This window comes from Rhinoraja longicauda, chromosome 9, assembly GCF_053455715.1.
Source record: "Rhinoraja longicauda isolate Sanriku21f chromosome 9, sRhiLon1.1, whole genome shotgun sequence".
NCBI classification, from domain to species: Eukaryota; Metazoa; Chordata; class Chondrichthyes; order Rajiformes; family Arhynchobatidae; genus Rhinoraja; species Rhinoraja longicauda.
The window spans coordinates 7794451-7811832 of NC_135961.1; the positions used below are offsets into that span (position 1 = coordinate 7794451).

Genomic DNA, 17382 nt, shown 5'->3' on the forward strand with positions numbered 1-17382 from the left:
ACACACACACACACACACACACACTTACATGTATATGCACACACACACACACACACACACACACACACATATTTACATGTCTATGCACACACATTTGCGTGCGCGCGTTTTAATGTTCCTTGCACTTGTGCTGAGAATGTGTAAACCTGCATGCTTGGCTGCATGAATTTGGCCAGTGACTCTTGTGCCCATGGAGTTACGGAACAGCCCAGAGCTGGCACTGGGAAGATGGGGGGGGGGGGGGGGGGGGTGGAGTGGCTTTGAGAGAGAGGGGAGGGGAGGCTTTGATGGATTGACTGGAAGCAGCTTGGAAGCTGCGCCTATTGGATGTGCGTGTGTGTGTGTGTGTGTGTGTGAGAGTGTGTGTGTGTGTGTGCGTGTGTCTCCCTCCCTCTCCCTCTCTCTCTCTCTGAGCACTGGGGGGGTTGTCCAGCCCCGTGTCCCTGGGTATGTATCATTGGCTTGCTCTCTCCTCTCGCCCTGCCCAGCCACCTCCTGACGTTCAAGTTCGCGGGCACGTCACGTACGCACTTGAACTTGGTGGTTTTAAAGCCATGACGGCTATCCCACAATCCATCTCCATACGCCATCTTTGTATTATTTCTAATTTATTTTATGTCAAGCCATTGATGAAGATATTTTCTCTGGAGTCTCCTTCTTCCCGCTCCCGATGTGACCGAGCATGTCTCGCCGCAAGCAGGGCAACCCTCAGCACTTGAGCAAAAGGGAATTTTCACGTGAGTATCTTTCCATTCTGTTGCTGTTGCTGCACTTTTTAATCTTATTTTTTTTTTTTTTTAAATTGTGGTGATTGGGGTTTAAGAGAGAGAGAGAGAGAGAGAGAGAGAGAAAAGCCCGTGTGGAAGTAAAGAGCAAAGGGGATGGGGAAAGAGAGAGGGGGGTTGAAAGAGTTAATGGTCGGAGCAGTGAGTGGAGGGAGAGAGGAGAGGAGAGGGGAGAGGAGAGAGGGGGGCAAGTCTGGTGGCGACCCGGGCAGGCAGGCGGACAGACTGGCTGCAGTTGCCCTCATGCACAAGTGCAGCTCGGAAAGAGTTCGCGATCATGCATGCATGCATCCCCCCGCTGTTAACTCTCGCATCTGAGTGAGTTTGCAGCCGGCGATCCTGCATGCAGACCCATGTAGCATATAGGGCGCACGCTGCCGGACCTTCTCCCCCTCTCCCTCTCCTCCCCTCTCTCCCTCTCCCTCTCACCCTCTCACCCTCTCCCTCTATCCCTCTCTCCCTCTCACCCTCACCCTCTCCCTCTCTCTCTCCCTCTCCCCCTCTCTCCTCTCTCCCTCTCCCTCTCCCCCTCCCCTGCCTGCTTTCACTCCGGGCTGAGAGCACTCACTTTCCTCTCTGGCTGCAAACCCCCGAGAACTTTAAGTTGCCGCTCAACTTTCCATCCCTTCCACTGAGTTTGAGGCGGAGTTTGGGGGGGGGGGGGGGGGGGGGGGGTAAAGGTTTTGGGTTTTTTTTGGGGAGGAGGGAAGATTTTCAAAATGCAAAAGCGCAAAAAAAAAATTTTTTTTAAATTTATAATTCGCCTGGACTTACTTGCTTGTGATTGGGAAAAGAGATTCTCGTGCTGTGTGTTTACAAGGAGCTGGCGGCTCCGCGTGTGTCGTGCGGCACCTCCTTCCCCTACACAACCCGGCACTAGCGCAACCCTTGCCTTGCCTAGTCTTGCCTTGTCTTGCCTTGTCGCCGCTCCCCGGACCCTACCTCGCTTCACACCTATGCAATCCCGATTAACAATAATAATCACCATCATAATAATCATCGCACATTATGCAATTGCAAATGCAATTGCAAGTGCTGGGGGGGGAAGGTTGCAAGTGGAGCCCGGGCATACAAGTGTTAGTGGGCGGCTGGGCTGGGCTGCTCAGCTCCTGCCCGGCTCCGTGCTCCCAGGTCCCGCTCCCCGCCGTCTCTCCCTCTCACTCTCTCCCCCTGCAAACCGCTCGGCAGTTTTGTCTGCAAGACTATTTCTCTTCCGCCTGCATCTGACACTTCCACTGTATGTGTGTGTGACAAATAAACTTGACTTGACTTTGTAAAAAAAAAACCCTTTATCTTTTCTGTGTCTCTGACACTTAAGCAAAAAAATGTGTTCTTTTCTGTGCATCTGACACTTGCAATGTTTTTCTTTGGAGGGGAGGAAAGGGAAGGGGAGGGAAGGAGAGGGAGGGAGGGATGGGGGGGTCGTTCGTTTCAGCGCCGTCTTGTAGCGGCCACGGATCTCCCTCTCTCCGCTCGCAGCCAGGGACTTGCAGTCCAGAGTTGCTGGGAGACGGGGGTCGGCTTTTTGGGCGCTAGACTCTCAACAACCCGGCGAACATTCACGCCACCCATTCCAGGGGACGAGTCTCCTTCGCTTTGCGTTTGAACGATCTTGTTGTTTTGTTAAACGGAGCAATAGTCGCAGAAAAAGGTGCATTTGTTTGCAATGACTGCCTTGACTGGCATGGGTGGAAGCTGCCGGCGGTGGTCGTGACAAACGCCGGGTTGCCAAGCCAGCGTTGGGCTGTGTAAAGTGCATGAGTATTGGCACGGTGGTTGCAGGCAGAGAGAGAGAGAGAGACGTGTGTGTCAAGTTGTTCAGTGGTGAGACGGAGCAGGGAGAGATACAGTCGGTTCATGTCGCTAGGAGGCAGAGTAACATAAAGAACCAAGTCCAAGCACAAACTTCAACACCATTTCCCTAACAACTGCTCAGGTTCGTTCTCTCTCCACATTTCACCCCATCCAAAAAAAAAAGAGATTGCAACTCTTTGTCCCCCCCCTTCCCCACCCCCCACACACTGTTTCTATCTGATGGTATTTCAGGTGAAGGAATCTAGAAGCTAAACTGTACCAGGGCTCGGCGCACTGACTGACATAAACTGGTCCCAACTTCACCCTCTGTTAAAAATCGATGACTGAATTAATTTAAAAAAAACCCAAATCAGTTATTTCTTAACAATTCTGAATATTGCAGTGGCCTCGATTCGTACTGTTAGAAATCTGGATCAACTGCAAATCAGATGTTTTCTTAAATGCAGCTGTTAATATAAATCAGTTCAGTTTTGTTGGCTGGGGCTTTTGCTTTGATGCACGTGTGCGGAGTTTGGTGTTCGCTGATGGTTTTATTATCACGGGGAAGGCTTTGAAAGAGAACACAAGCCCGAAATAATGAGGGGGTTGACTGGAGCTTCGGCGATCAAGTGATAGTTTGTCAAGGACCGACTCCCTCTGTCTCTTCTCGCTTTCTCCCACAGATTTCACTCTCTCTGCGTGTCGTTCGTAACTTTTTTATTGGCATTCGCCAAACCGTTTCGACTCGGCACTCCCCAATAGTTTCGTGAAACCATATTTGTATAAAAATCATAGGATGGCTTTCCCTTAACGTTGTAGCAGATTCGCGCAGAGGTGGCGCGGAAGCGTTTACTCAGAAAGAAACACACCATGGCATTGTGTGAATAGACTTTGACAGCTGAAACTCGATACACAGCTTTGGCGAGACAATAAAATGTAAATATGTTGTAAAAAGAACCTTGCCGTTTTCTTGGAAGCTGAGTGTAAAGGTGTTTAAGACGCCTGCCTCCAATGTGTGTGAGTGAATTAAACTGTATGCCCCCATTACCATCGGTAATAAAGATCACAAGTAACCAAAAACAAATTTCAACCCGTTTCTTACATAGAAATAAAAGATTTGGTCTCGAGATTTGAAATGGCACAATTTCTATTTGTATATTGTCAAGAACGGCAGACCATTCCTCATTGAAAACTGTCTCAAAGCCCAAGATCAACCTCCTGGTACTGACAGTATCAATGTATTACATCTTCAAAGGCATAAAGCAGGACTCGTGGGTGTCGAAGTGTGGAATTATAATATTTTGCTGAAATAAAGCTATTAATTTAATGAAAGGAAAGCTCGTGGACGAAACAGCAACTACCTATAAATATAAACTCACATCCTATTTCTTAATAATGAAAATGTGCCGGTGTAAAAAAAATCGCAGGGCTAATTGTCTGCATTACTGAGCACCGCTTATTCAACAATTATTATTTTTAAATCATGTTTATATAAATTATGTTTATTTTTCTGAGGGCATACCCTTACCATAGGTTCAAAATAAAAACCAATGGAAAGATAATTTCTCATTCAAAATTAATCAGTAATGAATTGTGAAAAAAATCTAGAGGCTAACTGAAATCATATCTTTCTCTTCCTTAACAGTTTTTGGTATCAAAAGCTTTAAAAATCAAGTTTGCAAAATACTTTCGTACTTATACAGTATTTTTCTCCTTGAGTGCTGGTGGAAATTCTATTCAATTGCCATGATTCTTTTAAATTAAATCAAATTATCGGTGAAAGTAGACTAACACTTTTTAATGCAAATGTCTTATCTTAATGATGCATTTAACTATACTGCAATGCAAACCGTGTCAGTTCGATTTATGCATAATTTTCTAAATATTAGATACTTTAATGTTAGTGTTGGTTGTCAGGAAGTAGGTGAGGTGAATTCACATTTTAATTTAATAAGTTGCCATGAAATGTAAGCTGCCAGTCGATTGTTTCCTTCACTACCAGAAAGCAAACTTAGCTTTCAGTGATCAGAATCCGATGGACATAAACTTTAGAACTTTGCAACGTAGGTCTAAAATGGATATGTGATTCTTTGCGGCTTTCTGTAATTAAAACCAATTTGTTGGCATTCTGTGAAAAGGGGTTATGATATTTTGCAGCCCTTTCAATGTTATTAACGTTTATGGTGAAATAATAATGCTTGTGCTAAGTGCAGGAAAAATGGTTATTTGGATTCTGATAGGGAGCATTTAACAAAAGCTCCAAGGGAGGAAAGAGCTTCCATTACAAAGGGCGTTCTAAGTATGAGTATTTGGAGCCGTGCAGCTTAGAGTAAGTAGCCAGCTGTTTCATGTGGCTACCAGAGCTGACAGAACCAAGCCAGTTTCCTGGTGCCAAATAAGCCACGTTATTTCATTCACTTTTTTTTCCCTTTAAATGACCAAAATTTATTTAAATGAAGAAAAAAGACCTGCACTGAGTCTTGCTCTAGTATCATTGTAATTTAAATTGCCAGCACTTCCTAAAGCAGTCAGTTTCATCTGTGGGGAATTCTGGTGAAAATTACTCTTGTTTTTTTTCTGGTGCGCTTTTGTTTTTTTTGTGGAAGAAACCAATTTCTTTGAAATCTAATTAAACAGTTTTGAAAAAACTTGGCGTCTTTGTCTGTTTGTTGCTGTGCCGTGATAAATTTCTGTGAGGAGCATGCAGTTAAAAAGGACAGCGGCCCTCTTGCTCTGAACGCTATCCATGTCAACTGAATCCGTTACTGCAGGGAAAGTAGACGGGTGGTGGGGGGTGGGGGGGAGTTGAAGTTGATTCAATTTGCTGTGAAGAATCACAGATTTTCATTATTTTTTTCTGCTCTCTTTATGTTCCTCCACTATAGCTGATTCCCTCGAAGCCATTCTCACAGATGAAGAAGAGGCGCATGGCACCTTGGCAGCCCCTGAGGGTGACCACGACCTCCTTACCTGTGGGCAGTGTCAGATGAATTTCCCACTGGGGGACATCCTAATCTTTATTGAGCACAAAAGGAAGCAATGCAATGGCAGCCTCTGTCTGGACAAAGCTGGGGATAAGCCACCGTCGCCATCTCACAGTGAACTCAAAAAGGCATCCACACCTGTTGAAGTTGGCATCCAGGTCACTCCAGACGATGATGATTGTCTCTCCATATCATCCAAGGGAGTTTGCCCCAAACAGGAAAGCACAGCAACAGGTAAAAGCAAAAACAAAAAAACAAAAACACTCCACCTTACACAAACAGGAAGAGGCAAAGAAAAACACATGCCTGGCTGTGTACTTTTTATTTATTTTTCTTGCTTTAATCAAACTGCTGCTACTGCTGCTAGCTCCGAGTCTATATCAGCTGTCAGCATTTGTGCTGTAATTAAACAAAGCCCCATGGCAAAGTGACATGGGTGACCTTGACTTTAAGATGCCATTTAGACCAGCCAGGCCAGAGTTAAGAGGGCAGTTACTGAAGCGCTGAGACATGCTTATTCGAAAGTTTAAGGGCATGTTGGAAATTTCAAAGGTTGGTTTGACAGGAAAGGCCATTCGATGCACCATGTCTTCTCAGTGGAATGATAAATGGCTCTCATATTCTCTTCCTGATGTGGTTCTGACAGATGTATCTTGATCATTCCCTTTTTGTTTCCTCTGCAGTATTTCAATCTCTGACTTTTTCTCGCGCTCTCTCTCTGTCTCACGCTCTCCTCACTCCTTCTCTGCCTCGTGCTCTCTCTGTCTCGTTCCCTCCATCTGTCTTGCTCTCCCTGCCTCATGCTCTCCCTCTGTACTTTGCGTTCTCTCTCTCCGCCTTACGCTCTCCGCCTCGCACTCTCCCTCTCTCTGCTCTGCCTCTCCCCCTCTGTCTCGTGCTCCGTCTCTCATGCTCTCTCTTTCCCAGCTCTCGCTGTCTCGCGCCATCCCTCTCTCACGGTCTCCCTCCCTGCATGAGGTTCTCCTGTTCTGCTTCGCTTTCTCTCCGTCTCTCGCTCATGCCTACATCACTCGCCCTCATGTCTCTTAGCTCTCTCACTCGCTGTCTGCCCCCTCTTTCTCTCCCCCTCTCTCTCACCCCCTCTCTCTCTCACCCGCTCTCTCTCACCCGCTCTCTCTCACCCCCTCTCTCTTGCCCTCTCGCTCTCTCTTGTCCTCTTATGCTCTCTCACTGTCTTGTCCGTTCTTGCACGTGTATTCCTGCTCATGGGCTTTCACCTGTCCTGTCCCTCCAGCACACGCACGCCCTTCCTCACCCTCTCTCTCACTTGCATGGTCCCCCTCTCTTCTGCTCCATTGTTTTATTAGGTGCCTGCACACATGCAAACGCTCTTGCATGTACACCCCTTCTTGCTCTTTATCTCTTCCTCGTGCACCAGTTTCTCTCCTTGTGCTGCTCTTTCCCATGTGCTCGTGCACTCCCTCACTACCTCTTGCCTGCACCCCCCTTTCCCGGAGGATTCCCTTTCCCTGATGGATATTCCTCCTGTCCATCTCTCGCATCCACCAACCCCACCACGTCCTTCTCTGTCTTGCACTCCACTTCCTTCTCTCTCTCTCTCTCTCACTCTGTGAGTACTCTGCACCCTGTCCACTTGTGTACACTACACCTCCTTTTCTCCCTTGTGTTTGTCGTTCCCAGTTCCTGGCACAACCTTTTTTTGTCATAATCTCCTGAGAAATAAGGTTAAATCTTGATTCATTTATTTTCTTCAAGTCAATAGTTTGATAGCCATTTTCTTCCCTGAATATTATTTTGTGTTTCTTGAATTATTTTTGTTTTGTGGTTTATTTAAAATATTGAGAGTGAAAACACTGAGGAAAATGTAAAGGCTTTAGGCTTGTGATAAAATTATGACTGTATTCTGTTCTAATGCTTATTCATATCTCTGATTTGAAGTAAGTAAATCTCCAGAAATCCTCTTTGCAAGCAATTTATGCCGATAGAAAATAATAGTTACGTTAGTTATTTTTTTAGGTCACCTTCATGTTCTTATGTCGGAGTTGTAATATTAGGATTTTTTTCATGAAGTTGTTGTTATTTGAGAAAAAGTTTGCTAGTTAATTTTAATTGTGTGGTTTATTTTCTGTTGAATTACTGGTCCTGGTTCAAGAACGTATTTCTCAATTTGAGCAGAATCTCAAGACTGTGTGCACGTTAATTTGCTAATTTTCAAAGTTGAATGTGGCCTTGTTTTGCTCACATAGCTACTTCAATCAAAGATGTTAATACATCCCAGAAAAAAACCCAAGATAAAAGGTGCATTGCAGATTATGTTTTACTTAATGACGGCCAATTATGCAGGAAGAAACCCAGCACATTCCAGAGAAATTGCTTTTATTTAGAAAGAACATTTCCCCACAACAGGCTGCTTTATTTTACAATTGAGATGTTTTGCCTTTTTGGGAGAAGGTTGGTGGGTTGCGTTATTATTCCTGTAAAAGTGAAGCTGGTATTTTCCTTCAAGAAGTGGGTTGGAGATACTTTGAGGGGCCAAATAATGCAGTGACCATATACATGCACAGTCTCAGATGTAAAGGAAAATGAACACAAATACAGGGCATGATTAATGAACCCAGCGCTTGGCGGAAGGGGCTTCTGGCCTTTAGAGACTGTAAAAGCCACGCGAAATCGCCAAATATGGGCTATTGCGAGCGTGATGCAACCTGATATTTACATATTGAGGAAAGCAGCTCAAAGGAGATGCCACACAGCAACCGTCAAACAAATCTGATCCAGACTGTATCGAGCCGAGCCCGACAGCCAGCGGACTGCACAGTAGCTTCGCGCTCATGCAGCAGGCATTTAGACTCCTGAATGCAATGCATAAGCCACTCTATCTGCATGGACATTAAAAGAAAGAGCAATTTTGTCCCACGAAGACCAGTTTCAGAAAAAAATGATAAATATTCTGTCTAACGTTATCCATATTACTAATAATTAAATATTCAGTGTCGTAAACGACTTTAACAACAAACATTACAAATGTGCCCTTTAATACACTACATTTTACAAACTGAGCGACGTGATTTCATATACACGTCCGAGCCGTCCCTGCTGTCACTTCCAGATTTGCCGTGGTTAAAAAAGTTTGAACTGTTTTCTTGACAAATCTTTGTAATTTCACAGCTCACATTTACAAAGTATCGATTATAAAAGGGTTTCCCGAGTAATTGTTAAAATTCTAGTCAAAATTGCTATGAAATATTGTAAAGGGGATAAATATTGCAGTTCAACCATGAGCTTCTCATTACATTAAGCAGACTGATCATTAAAAGTTTTATTTATTGTTTATTTTGATGGTGCTGAGCGTTTAAGTGAGCTCCGCAAGGCAGAGGAAATAAGCATTTATTTTTGTTACTTTCATTTATTTGAAAATGGCTTGTGGACTCCTTTAATTAGATAGTGTTTAGGAGAATGCTGTATGTAAGTCCAGTTTTGTAAAATAGTAGAAGCGAGACCAGTATCCTAATATATTGGATGTTTTGTTAACCTTGGTATTCGGTGGCTGACAGCTGACACCAAACTAGCCAGGGCACCAGCACTCTGTTCCTTTTGTCTTTGATAAAATTATATATTTTTGGAATATACATTTCAGTTGTAAGGATTAATTTTTTTAAAAACGGGATTATTTAGTGGCGAATAATTCATTGTCTAAATTTTTACATTCATATTGGCAAGGCTTTGTGGAATAAAAGCATTTAGTGCCTAGTCGGCCATTTCCTGGCATCATGCCACCTCTTTCCCAAAAGCTCAAAGCACTGGGTATCTTAAGTATTCAGCTTCGTGCTCCATACTAGTTTAATATTGAACGCTAGTGCAGCAGTGCATACCAGGCCTGCTGGGTTCCTCTCATTTTACGATATTCTCTTCCCTCTTTCTGTCTTTTTCTGCATTGACTCCTCTTCTGCCCCCACCCACCCTCCGTCCCAATGTTGATTTGGAACCAGTTCCTATTCAGTGTCTGAGAAACACTTTGGCACTGGAAAGAGCAAGGTGCAGGGAGGAAAGAGGTCAACGCAGATCCCAGCAGGTTTTTAGTGTTCTTCATTTGCCTTTACAATCAGAGCTCAATTACCAAGTCTGAGTGTGGCCCTCAGGTGTAAGCTCAGATGGGATCATGTAAATGTCCTGTGAGATGCCATGCTGTAATATTAATGTTATTCATGAGTGCACTGTAATATTGTGCTAGGATAGAGATGGCAGCTCTGGGCATGGCACCATTTGGGAAATGGGCACGGACCTTTTTAAACAAATGAAAATTCTTCTAAAGAGTGTCACCATTACGTACTGAACATGATCTAATGATAAATGAATTTTACAATATGTCGGACCGTGCCAATTGTTTTCCACTAAAGTGGAAGTCGTCAGTTATGTTTATTATATTGTCGCCTTTTGTATATTTGAGCAATTAGTTCTTCGTCCGTTTATACTGACGCCACATTATAAAACACAAAATCTGATCATTATTATAAATATTTTGCCTTAAGGAATTATCGTGTGTTTGGGTAAATATGATACCAGTAAGCTGGGGCTAATAAAGAATGATGTTCACACAGTATATTCGGTTCTCAGTGCATACTTAAGTGGCAAGTCGGGCCATTCTTATGGCTCAAATAGTTTGATTAGTTGTTTCATTAATGAAGGAAGAACATTATTTGGTCAATCAAATATACATCCATTTCAGCTTTAATACCTGCTTGGCTTTGGGCCTGGGGGAGGGAGAGTTTCTGGAAACAGGAGAGGAACAGTTTCCACCAATTATAAATAAATAGTTTGTTTTTTGAATTAGCCATCTAATTTTTAATAACTGCTTTGTGTATATTTGATCACACTGCAATACAACATTATTCTTTAGCGTGAGAAATGGGTTGGTCGGGATTAGCAGTGAGAAAGATGAAGAGTCCACCCATTTCATGATAGTCAGACAGTGAACTGTTCTTGCATGGTGAGCTGCACTTAGAGAGCTGCCTTATTCGTGGAATGTTGTGAACATCCACAAGCAGCAATCGGTTCAGAAAAACGTGTGGCCACAAGTGTTTTGCTCTTGTTACTCCTGGGTTTTCTTTTGAAATGCTCAAATGACTGTGGCTATTTGATGGAGCAGCTGCTTGTCATTTCCTCTTCATTTACACAGCCCTGTTCACGGGTTTGGTGATCGCAGAGTTCCTTGATGGACTCTGATGTAAAAGAGAGACCAGTGGGCAATAGGCTTGACAGCGCTAAATATTTATGCAATCACAAATTAAATGTCAAACAAACCTTGATAATTCTCAGCTATTTTTCCACTAAACCCTGGTATTTCTTCTCCGATATTACCCCTTTCCTGCATGAAACGGATTTATTTTCACTGAATGTTTTTGAAAACATAGAAAACATGCTGAAGAGCATTAGGCACGATGGGTATGTTGTGGCCATCCATCTTGTATTTGCACATTTGATGAAAAACCCCCGAATTTTTAAATAATGTATTTGCTGCTGGCCCATGTTGTGGAGTCATTGTCCGATACCCCACTGTTGAATATTATAAATGTTGCGCCGAATGCAATATTGTTTCACAGCATTCACAGCTAGCTAATTGTCATGTGTGTGTTTTTAATCAATGTATGCAGATTATGAGTGTGTGTTGCTCAGTGTTAGACATCTATTGGTACGTTTCCGAATGAGAATTTGGATCCACCGATGCCAATGTGTGTTATTATTCTGGCGTTGTTATTGTTCCTGAGACTTGTCTTGAGGATTTTTATTTTTGCAGCAAACTTAGATTAACGGGTCTAATATTTTTCCATTTAAAAAAAAACTTTAAAAAAATAGCATAGAACAACCTGCGCTTTCTGGATGAATCTTGCTGATAATTTACCAAACCTCATTTGAATTTTAAGCACTTCTTTAATCTTCAAAGGCTAAATTGCTTTATGAATATGCATGGAGCGGGCAGACTTTAGTTCATTACCTAGTTGTAAATTCTAATGACCATTAGGTCTTCGCTGTAATTGCCAATTGTTTTGCATTTTTGATTGGCCTATTAACATGTGCATTCGGCACTCATCAGGCTGGCTTGTCAGAATGCTGCAGAAAAAAAAGGTGAAAATTGTTAGTATCGTCAAGACTTGAGTATTTCAGAGCTTGGAAAATTGATGTTGTAAATTAAAGCAGTGCTGTTTTTTTCCCCCCCTTTCCTCAAGAATTGAAAGTTCACCAAGAGATTTGACATGTTTAATTTACACGATGACTTTGCACTCCTTTATTAATGTAATTTGCATATGAAGCTGTTGTTAATCACTTCTGATCATGTTTTCTGCATTAGCACAGAAGCTGCCTCTGTGGCTCCTTTCCCAAAGATGCTGTAGTCAAAAGCTGCTAGCTGCCCCGCTTCCCCCAGCTCTGCGATGCTGAAAGCATGCTTCAGAGTTGTTAATATTCATTGGTGAAACAGTATCCAGAACACGAATAAATTATTAAGTGCATGAACTTTTTAGACAGTAAGATGAACTGATGGGGTCCATCTGTGAGTTCTAGTTTTTTTTCCCCGTGTGCACAGTCCTATCTGACTTCGTAGCCTTTGGTCCTGGTCCAAGTGCATGCATAATTGATTCCACACGCGCTATCATTTTCTTGATGTAATTGCATTAGCAAGATACGATGAAATCTAATGGATAATTTACGTCCCCCCCCCCCCCCACCACCCCCCTGTACGTAAAGAACTGAAGACCAGCGGGAAGAAAGGGGTCGAATAGGTGAACGAAGGAGTCTAGTGATACAGTATAATCAAGGTGCCCCATGCCATGTTGTTTGTTCCGCTGTCGTGTGTCTGCAAAACAGTTAGAATGACTTGACTTTGGCATCATGCCCTCTTCCCAACAGCATAGTTTAAATACTGCTGAATTAAATCTGTCATTTTACGGATTGATAAAAAATATCGCTTTTCAATTTCTGCAAGGAAAATAATGGCCCCTCTCCACCCAGTCGCGATACTACCTCACTTAAATGTATCGAGGAATTTTTAGCTTAATTGCACTGAACATGGCTACCACAAAAACGGAAGGAAAAATAAATGTACCCATTGCCCAAGCTAGTTGGAGAGAATCTGTCTCTGTAAACCTGCACACTTTCACAAGAAGTGTTTTTTTAAAAAAAATTCCTTTGAGATCATTGTTACTGCAGACTGATGAAAAGATGAGCAGTTTGCAACTGCTACTTTTATCACTGATTTTTGCATCAAATAAACTAGAATTAAGGCTGATGACAAAGCTGATCTTTACCAAGGAATTCAAATGTAAGGAGTCTTAATAATAAGCAGTGGAGATTCTATTCAAATTAATATGGAGGATCTGTTCTTTCTATTTGGATTGAAGATGTAAACAGTGAATATAATTCCTCATCTTCTCCTCCATCCCCCCCCCCCCCCCCCCGCACCTCAGCAGCAGCTCACAACACAGCATATCACATTAATTTGGGAAAGCTATTCTTTCTGCGGAATGGCTGGCTGCCTTTGTTGAATGTTCGGATTGATATTAACCTATGTTCTTTGCTTCAATCAGAAATGGTCGGGTTTATAATTCGTACACAGGGAAGGGAAACCAGCTTGGTCCAAGTACAACGTTCGAGAGTTGTGCTTTCCTCCAATGTGTTCTGACTTTCCTCTCAAGAAATGCAAACTGAACAAAACCCAGCACACATAAAAATGTATAATGGTGGACGGCATTACGGGGAGGGAGGGGGGAGGGGGGTTTAGCCTTTACAGTAATTCCTTCAAAAGTTTTGAATTCGAACCTGGTTCATTTTGCTTTTGATGTGTTCCTGGCAGTGCAGAGGTGTGAGGATGGGAGAGTCGGTGGGTGTCGCTGCTCAATGGCTGCGTGAATGGTGGCATCGGTTTGAATCGGTCTTTAATAAATCAGCTTATTGACAGCTTGAGTCCGACCTGTTTGGCTATCTGCTCCCTATGGTAATTTCCCTATTTCAGATCAATCTGAATTGGTTTCCCTGTGCAGACGTGAATGGATTCAGCTCACTGCATGAGCTGTTAATGAACCAATCTGTGCACACCAGCACAGAAAATGGTTTATCTAAAATAAACCACCTCCAGAGTAGATTTATTAAAGATCAATCTAAACCTGATGCTGCCTTAAATGTGCACAGATACAAGTGATCAAGAACAAAATGAAGTACTTTAAAATGTCTAATGTACACAGAGTCAAACAGAATTAGGAATGGTTGATGTGACCAAGCGGCTATCTGCAAAGAGCCTGACTGAAAAGCAGCTTGAAAGCTTCTTAAGCAAGGAAAGTTCCACACAGAAATGTTTTCCGAACCTATTTGCCACAAGTGAAACATTTGAAGTAGCAAGGGCATCCTGTAATAATTTATTTGCCGTTTCCTTGACCCTGTTCTTGTCAGGATCACCAGTAGCACTAGTTTTAAAATCCTGTTCTTTAGAAATTACTTTCATCGAGGCACATGAATTTCTTTTTTAAACTTTTCAAGGCAGAGGAAAGGAACGGTCACTTTTTCTTTTCATTTAATATAGCTTTGTGCTTTTCCCTCCTCTCTTCAGCTTTTTATTAAACCTAACTTGGCTGGGAGGGGCTTGCACAGAGCGGTCAAGCACATCTGCTCGTCTGAAGACGGTAAAGAAAGAGGTTAGCAGCACCAGGGCAGCAGCACAAAGGGAAATTGTACATTTGAACCATTAGTCTCTTTAGCCTTGGTGCAGCCAGACTGGTTTAGCAGACAGAATGATAGATTGCTTTGTCATGGGTCCCAGGGTGTGCCCTGAACTTGAAGCACTTTGTTTATCCCGAATAGAAAGGGAAAAGGCAGACATAATCTATGTCTAGCTTTTAGGAGCTGAGGGGTAGAAGAGTAGGCTGGCAGGGTGGAGGAGGGCTTGGTGGGGGAGGGGAGGCCCTGATGATGGCTGTCCATTAACATATATGAACTTGGCTTGGCTCCAGACTTTTGATGAAAGTGTCACAGTCATCGAGCAGTTTTTTTTTCTTTACCTGCTGACAGTATTAATGCTCCTGGGTCTTTTGGCTGAGGGGGTAAAAAGCCGACACCACTCAGTTTTTATCTTGAGAACCAGTTGAGACTGGTCTGCCTGGCCTTGCGGGCAGGCCGACTCTTATCGTCTTTCCTGGCTTGTGTTGTAAAGACTTGTGATAATGCCGGTAACCTGAGGGCTTGGACAAGGGGGGGGGGGGGGATGGTGGTTTTGGAGAGGGGTGGTGGAGGGAGGGTGGGGGTGGGGGGGGGGGGGGGGAGAGGGAGAGAGGGAGAGAGAAAGAGAGAGAGAGAGAGAGAGAGAGACAGACAGAGAGAGAGAGACAGACAGAGAGAGAGAGAGAGAGAGAGAGAGAGAGAGAGAGAGAGAGAGAGAGAGAGAGAGAGAGAGAGAGAGAGAGGTTTGGTGTTTGTGCAAGCAAATTAAATTGAGAGTCTTTCATAAATGGGAGAGGTTGAACTTGCCCTATAGAAATCATCTGCAAACTAATCCACACGTGGTGTCTAGAAACGTGATGTGACAGCAAAAGGAGGGGGGAATATCAGGACAAAAGGATGTATTGTAAATGATGGACACGACTGAGGGAAAAAAGGGGTGAAAAAAATGTGAAGGAGCTTGTGCTGGCAAAGCAGAACCCAGTCTTGTGAATGGCGAAGCTGCCAGTAAGCTACCCGGGCTGCATTGTTCCTCTGATCCCAAAGAAATAATACACAGAAAATCAATGGCCTTGACTAGTGATAATTTACAGTACTCTGAGTGCTAACTATTCTGGTACTCGATGATGAGCTCCCAGTACAAAGAGCAGTTCTCCAGCATTTTATTTCTGTCACAATGCATCATGTCTGTTGTAGGTCATTCCTTTTTCTTTAAAAAAAAAAAAAAATTGTTTCCTCAGAATATCTTAATGCTGTTCTTGCATAATTTATGAGTGCCTTCACACATTGAAGATTTTCATTGCAGTTTACTTTTGGTGTGTAGGTGTGAGCCACACAGCAATAATATCAATCGTTATTTTGTGCAAAAGGCTTTTTTTTTGAGGGGGGGTGGGTGTTGTTCTCTGATCAGCTTAATGGACTGCTACGAATGGAAAGAAATGCCTCTGGTTCACAACTGAAAACCTAATCAATACTCCAGCATGGAACTGACAGTTCTTCTGAAGCTATGGCTCTAAAATATTTATACTAAAGACTTCTTGAGAAAGCTGCTTTTTCATTTACCCCAAAAGCCATGTTTCTGTATTCAGTCGGGTAGATATCATCATTATTGCAGCAGGGCCTATAGGATGTGTTTAATTTGCAGCCTTGAATTTATTTGATATAAATTTTCCTCGGGTTTTGGGAAAATATCACATCAGACGTTTGCGCCAGCTATTTTTGGGAACCTATCTATGTTTGTGGGACGGCAGTGAGCTTAATAATATTGAGCGTAAGAAAATAACTGCAGATGCTGGTACAAATCATAATAATATTGAGCGTGTACATGTTTATTTTATTCCCAAAAACCATCTCCGGCCCTTATTTAGAATTTCTTAGGATTTAAGAGGCCATTAAACCCATCAAACCTGGTCAGCTCTCTGAGCAATCCCATTCATCTTGTTCTCCCATTTATTTCCCTGTAATCCGTTCTCTGTTGTGGTGTCTCTTCGCCTCCTGCTCACCCACACCAGGGGTATTTTACAATAGACAATCTTCTATCAACCAGAAGGCCTTCAGAATGTGGGAGGAAAGCAGAGCACGCGAGGGAACCCCACAGTGTTGCAAGAAGAACATGCAAACACCACACAGAGAGTACCGGAGTCCAAGGTCTGACCCGGATCGCTGGAGCTGATGGCAACTGGGCACGAACCACTGTGTCACCGTACCACATCCTTCACAGCAACATTAACCGCTGTGCCACTCTGCTGCCCTGAACGGCAGCACTAACTGATAACCACTGGGTCATCCTGATGAACATCTTTAACTATGGTTTAACTATGGCGGCACGGTGGCGCAGCGGTAGAGTTGCTGCCTTACAGCGAATACAGAGCCGGAGACCCTGGTTCGATCCTGACTACGGGTGCTGTCTGTATGGAGTTTGTACGTTCTCCCTGTGACCTGCATTGGTTTTCTCCTAGATCTTCAGTTTCCTCCCACACTCCAAAGACGTACAGGTTTATAGGTTAATTAGCTTGGTAAATGTAAAAATTGTCCCTAGTGGGTTTAGGATAGTGTTAATGTGCGGGGATCGCTGGTAGGCGCGGACCCGGTGGGCCAAAAGGGCCTGTTTCTGCGCTGTCTCTCTAAACGAAACTATTTCCCAAAGGTGATTATTAGCACAGAATCAAGAGCAAAATGTTTCCGAGATCAATTGAATATAGAAATTGGCAAAATCCAGCCTGAAGTAGTTTGACAGATTGATTTCACTTACGGCAGAGTCCTATGTTGAACTACTGATACCTTGCAACAGCCTGAATTTCAAGTGAAGGCTTGGTTATTTGCTAAACCAGCTCACTTAGATGCTTTTTCTAAAATAAGCATGCAGTTCCTGCACTTCCATTTACTGATAACGATATGAGAACTATACTGGAAGTAATTGTTAGAGTTTGTGGTTGGATGTTGCTGAAATTGTACACAAATTGTGAAATGCAATTCTTTTAGCTTGCCAGCTTAAATGTCTAAAGTATCACCGAGGGAGGTTGATATTTTCAAAGTGGGTCGTGGCAAGAGTTTTGTTGCCTGTGTCCACTTGGCCTTGGTTGCTATTTTCTTGGCAGGTGATAGGTGGCATGCGATCCGTTTTAACAGGCTGTTGT

The 17382-nt window shown here is 43.2% G+C and overlaps 1 protein-coding gene across 5 annotated transcripts in view; it reads left to right on the forward strand.

The window, feature by feature from the left end:
• The first annotated feature begins 302 nt into the window (after positions 1–302).
• Positions 303–17382, forward strand: part of bcl11aa (BCL11 transcription factor A a) — a 225406-nt gene continuing 208326 nt past the window's right edge. For all 5 annotated transcript variants that reach the window (XR_013547616.1, XR_013547617.1, XM_078404763.1 and 2 more), the window contains exons 1-2: positions 303–737; positions 5465–5797. Coding sequence is in view for 3 of the 5 variants with exons in the window: in XM_078404763.1 (XP_078260889.1) it covers positions 683–737; positions 5465–5797 (388 nt within the window). In the remaining 2 variants the exon portion in view is untranslated. The remainder of the gene's footprint in view (positions 738–5464; positions 5798–17382) is intronic.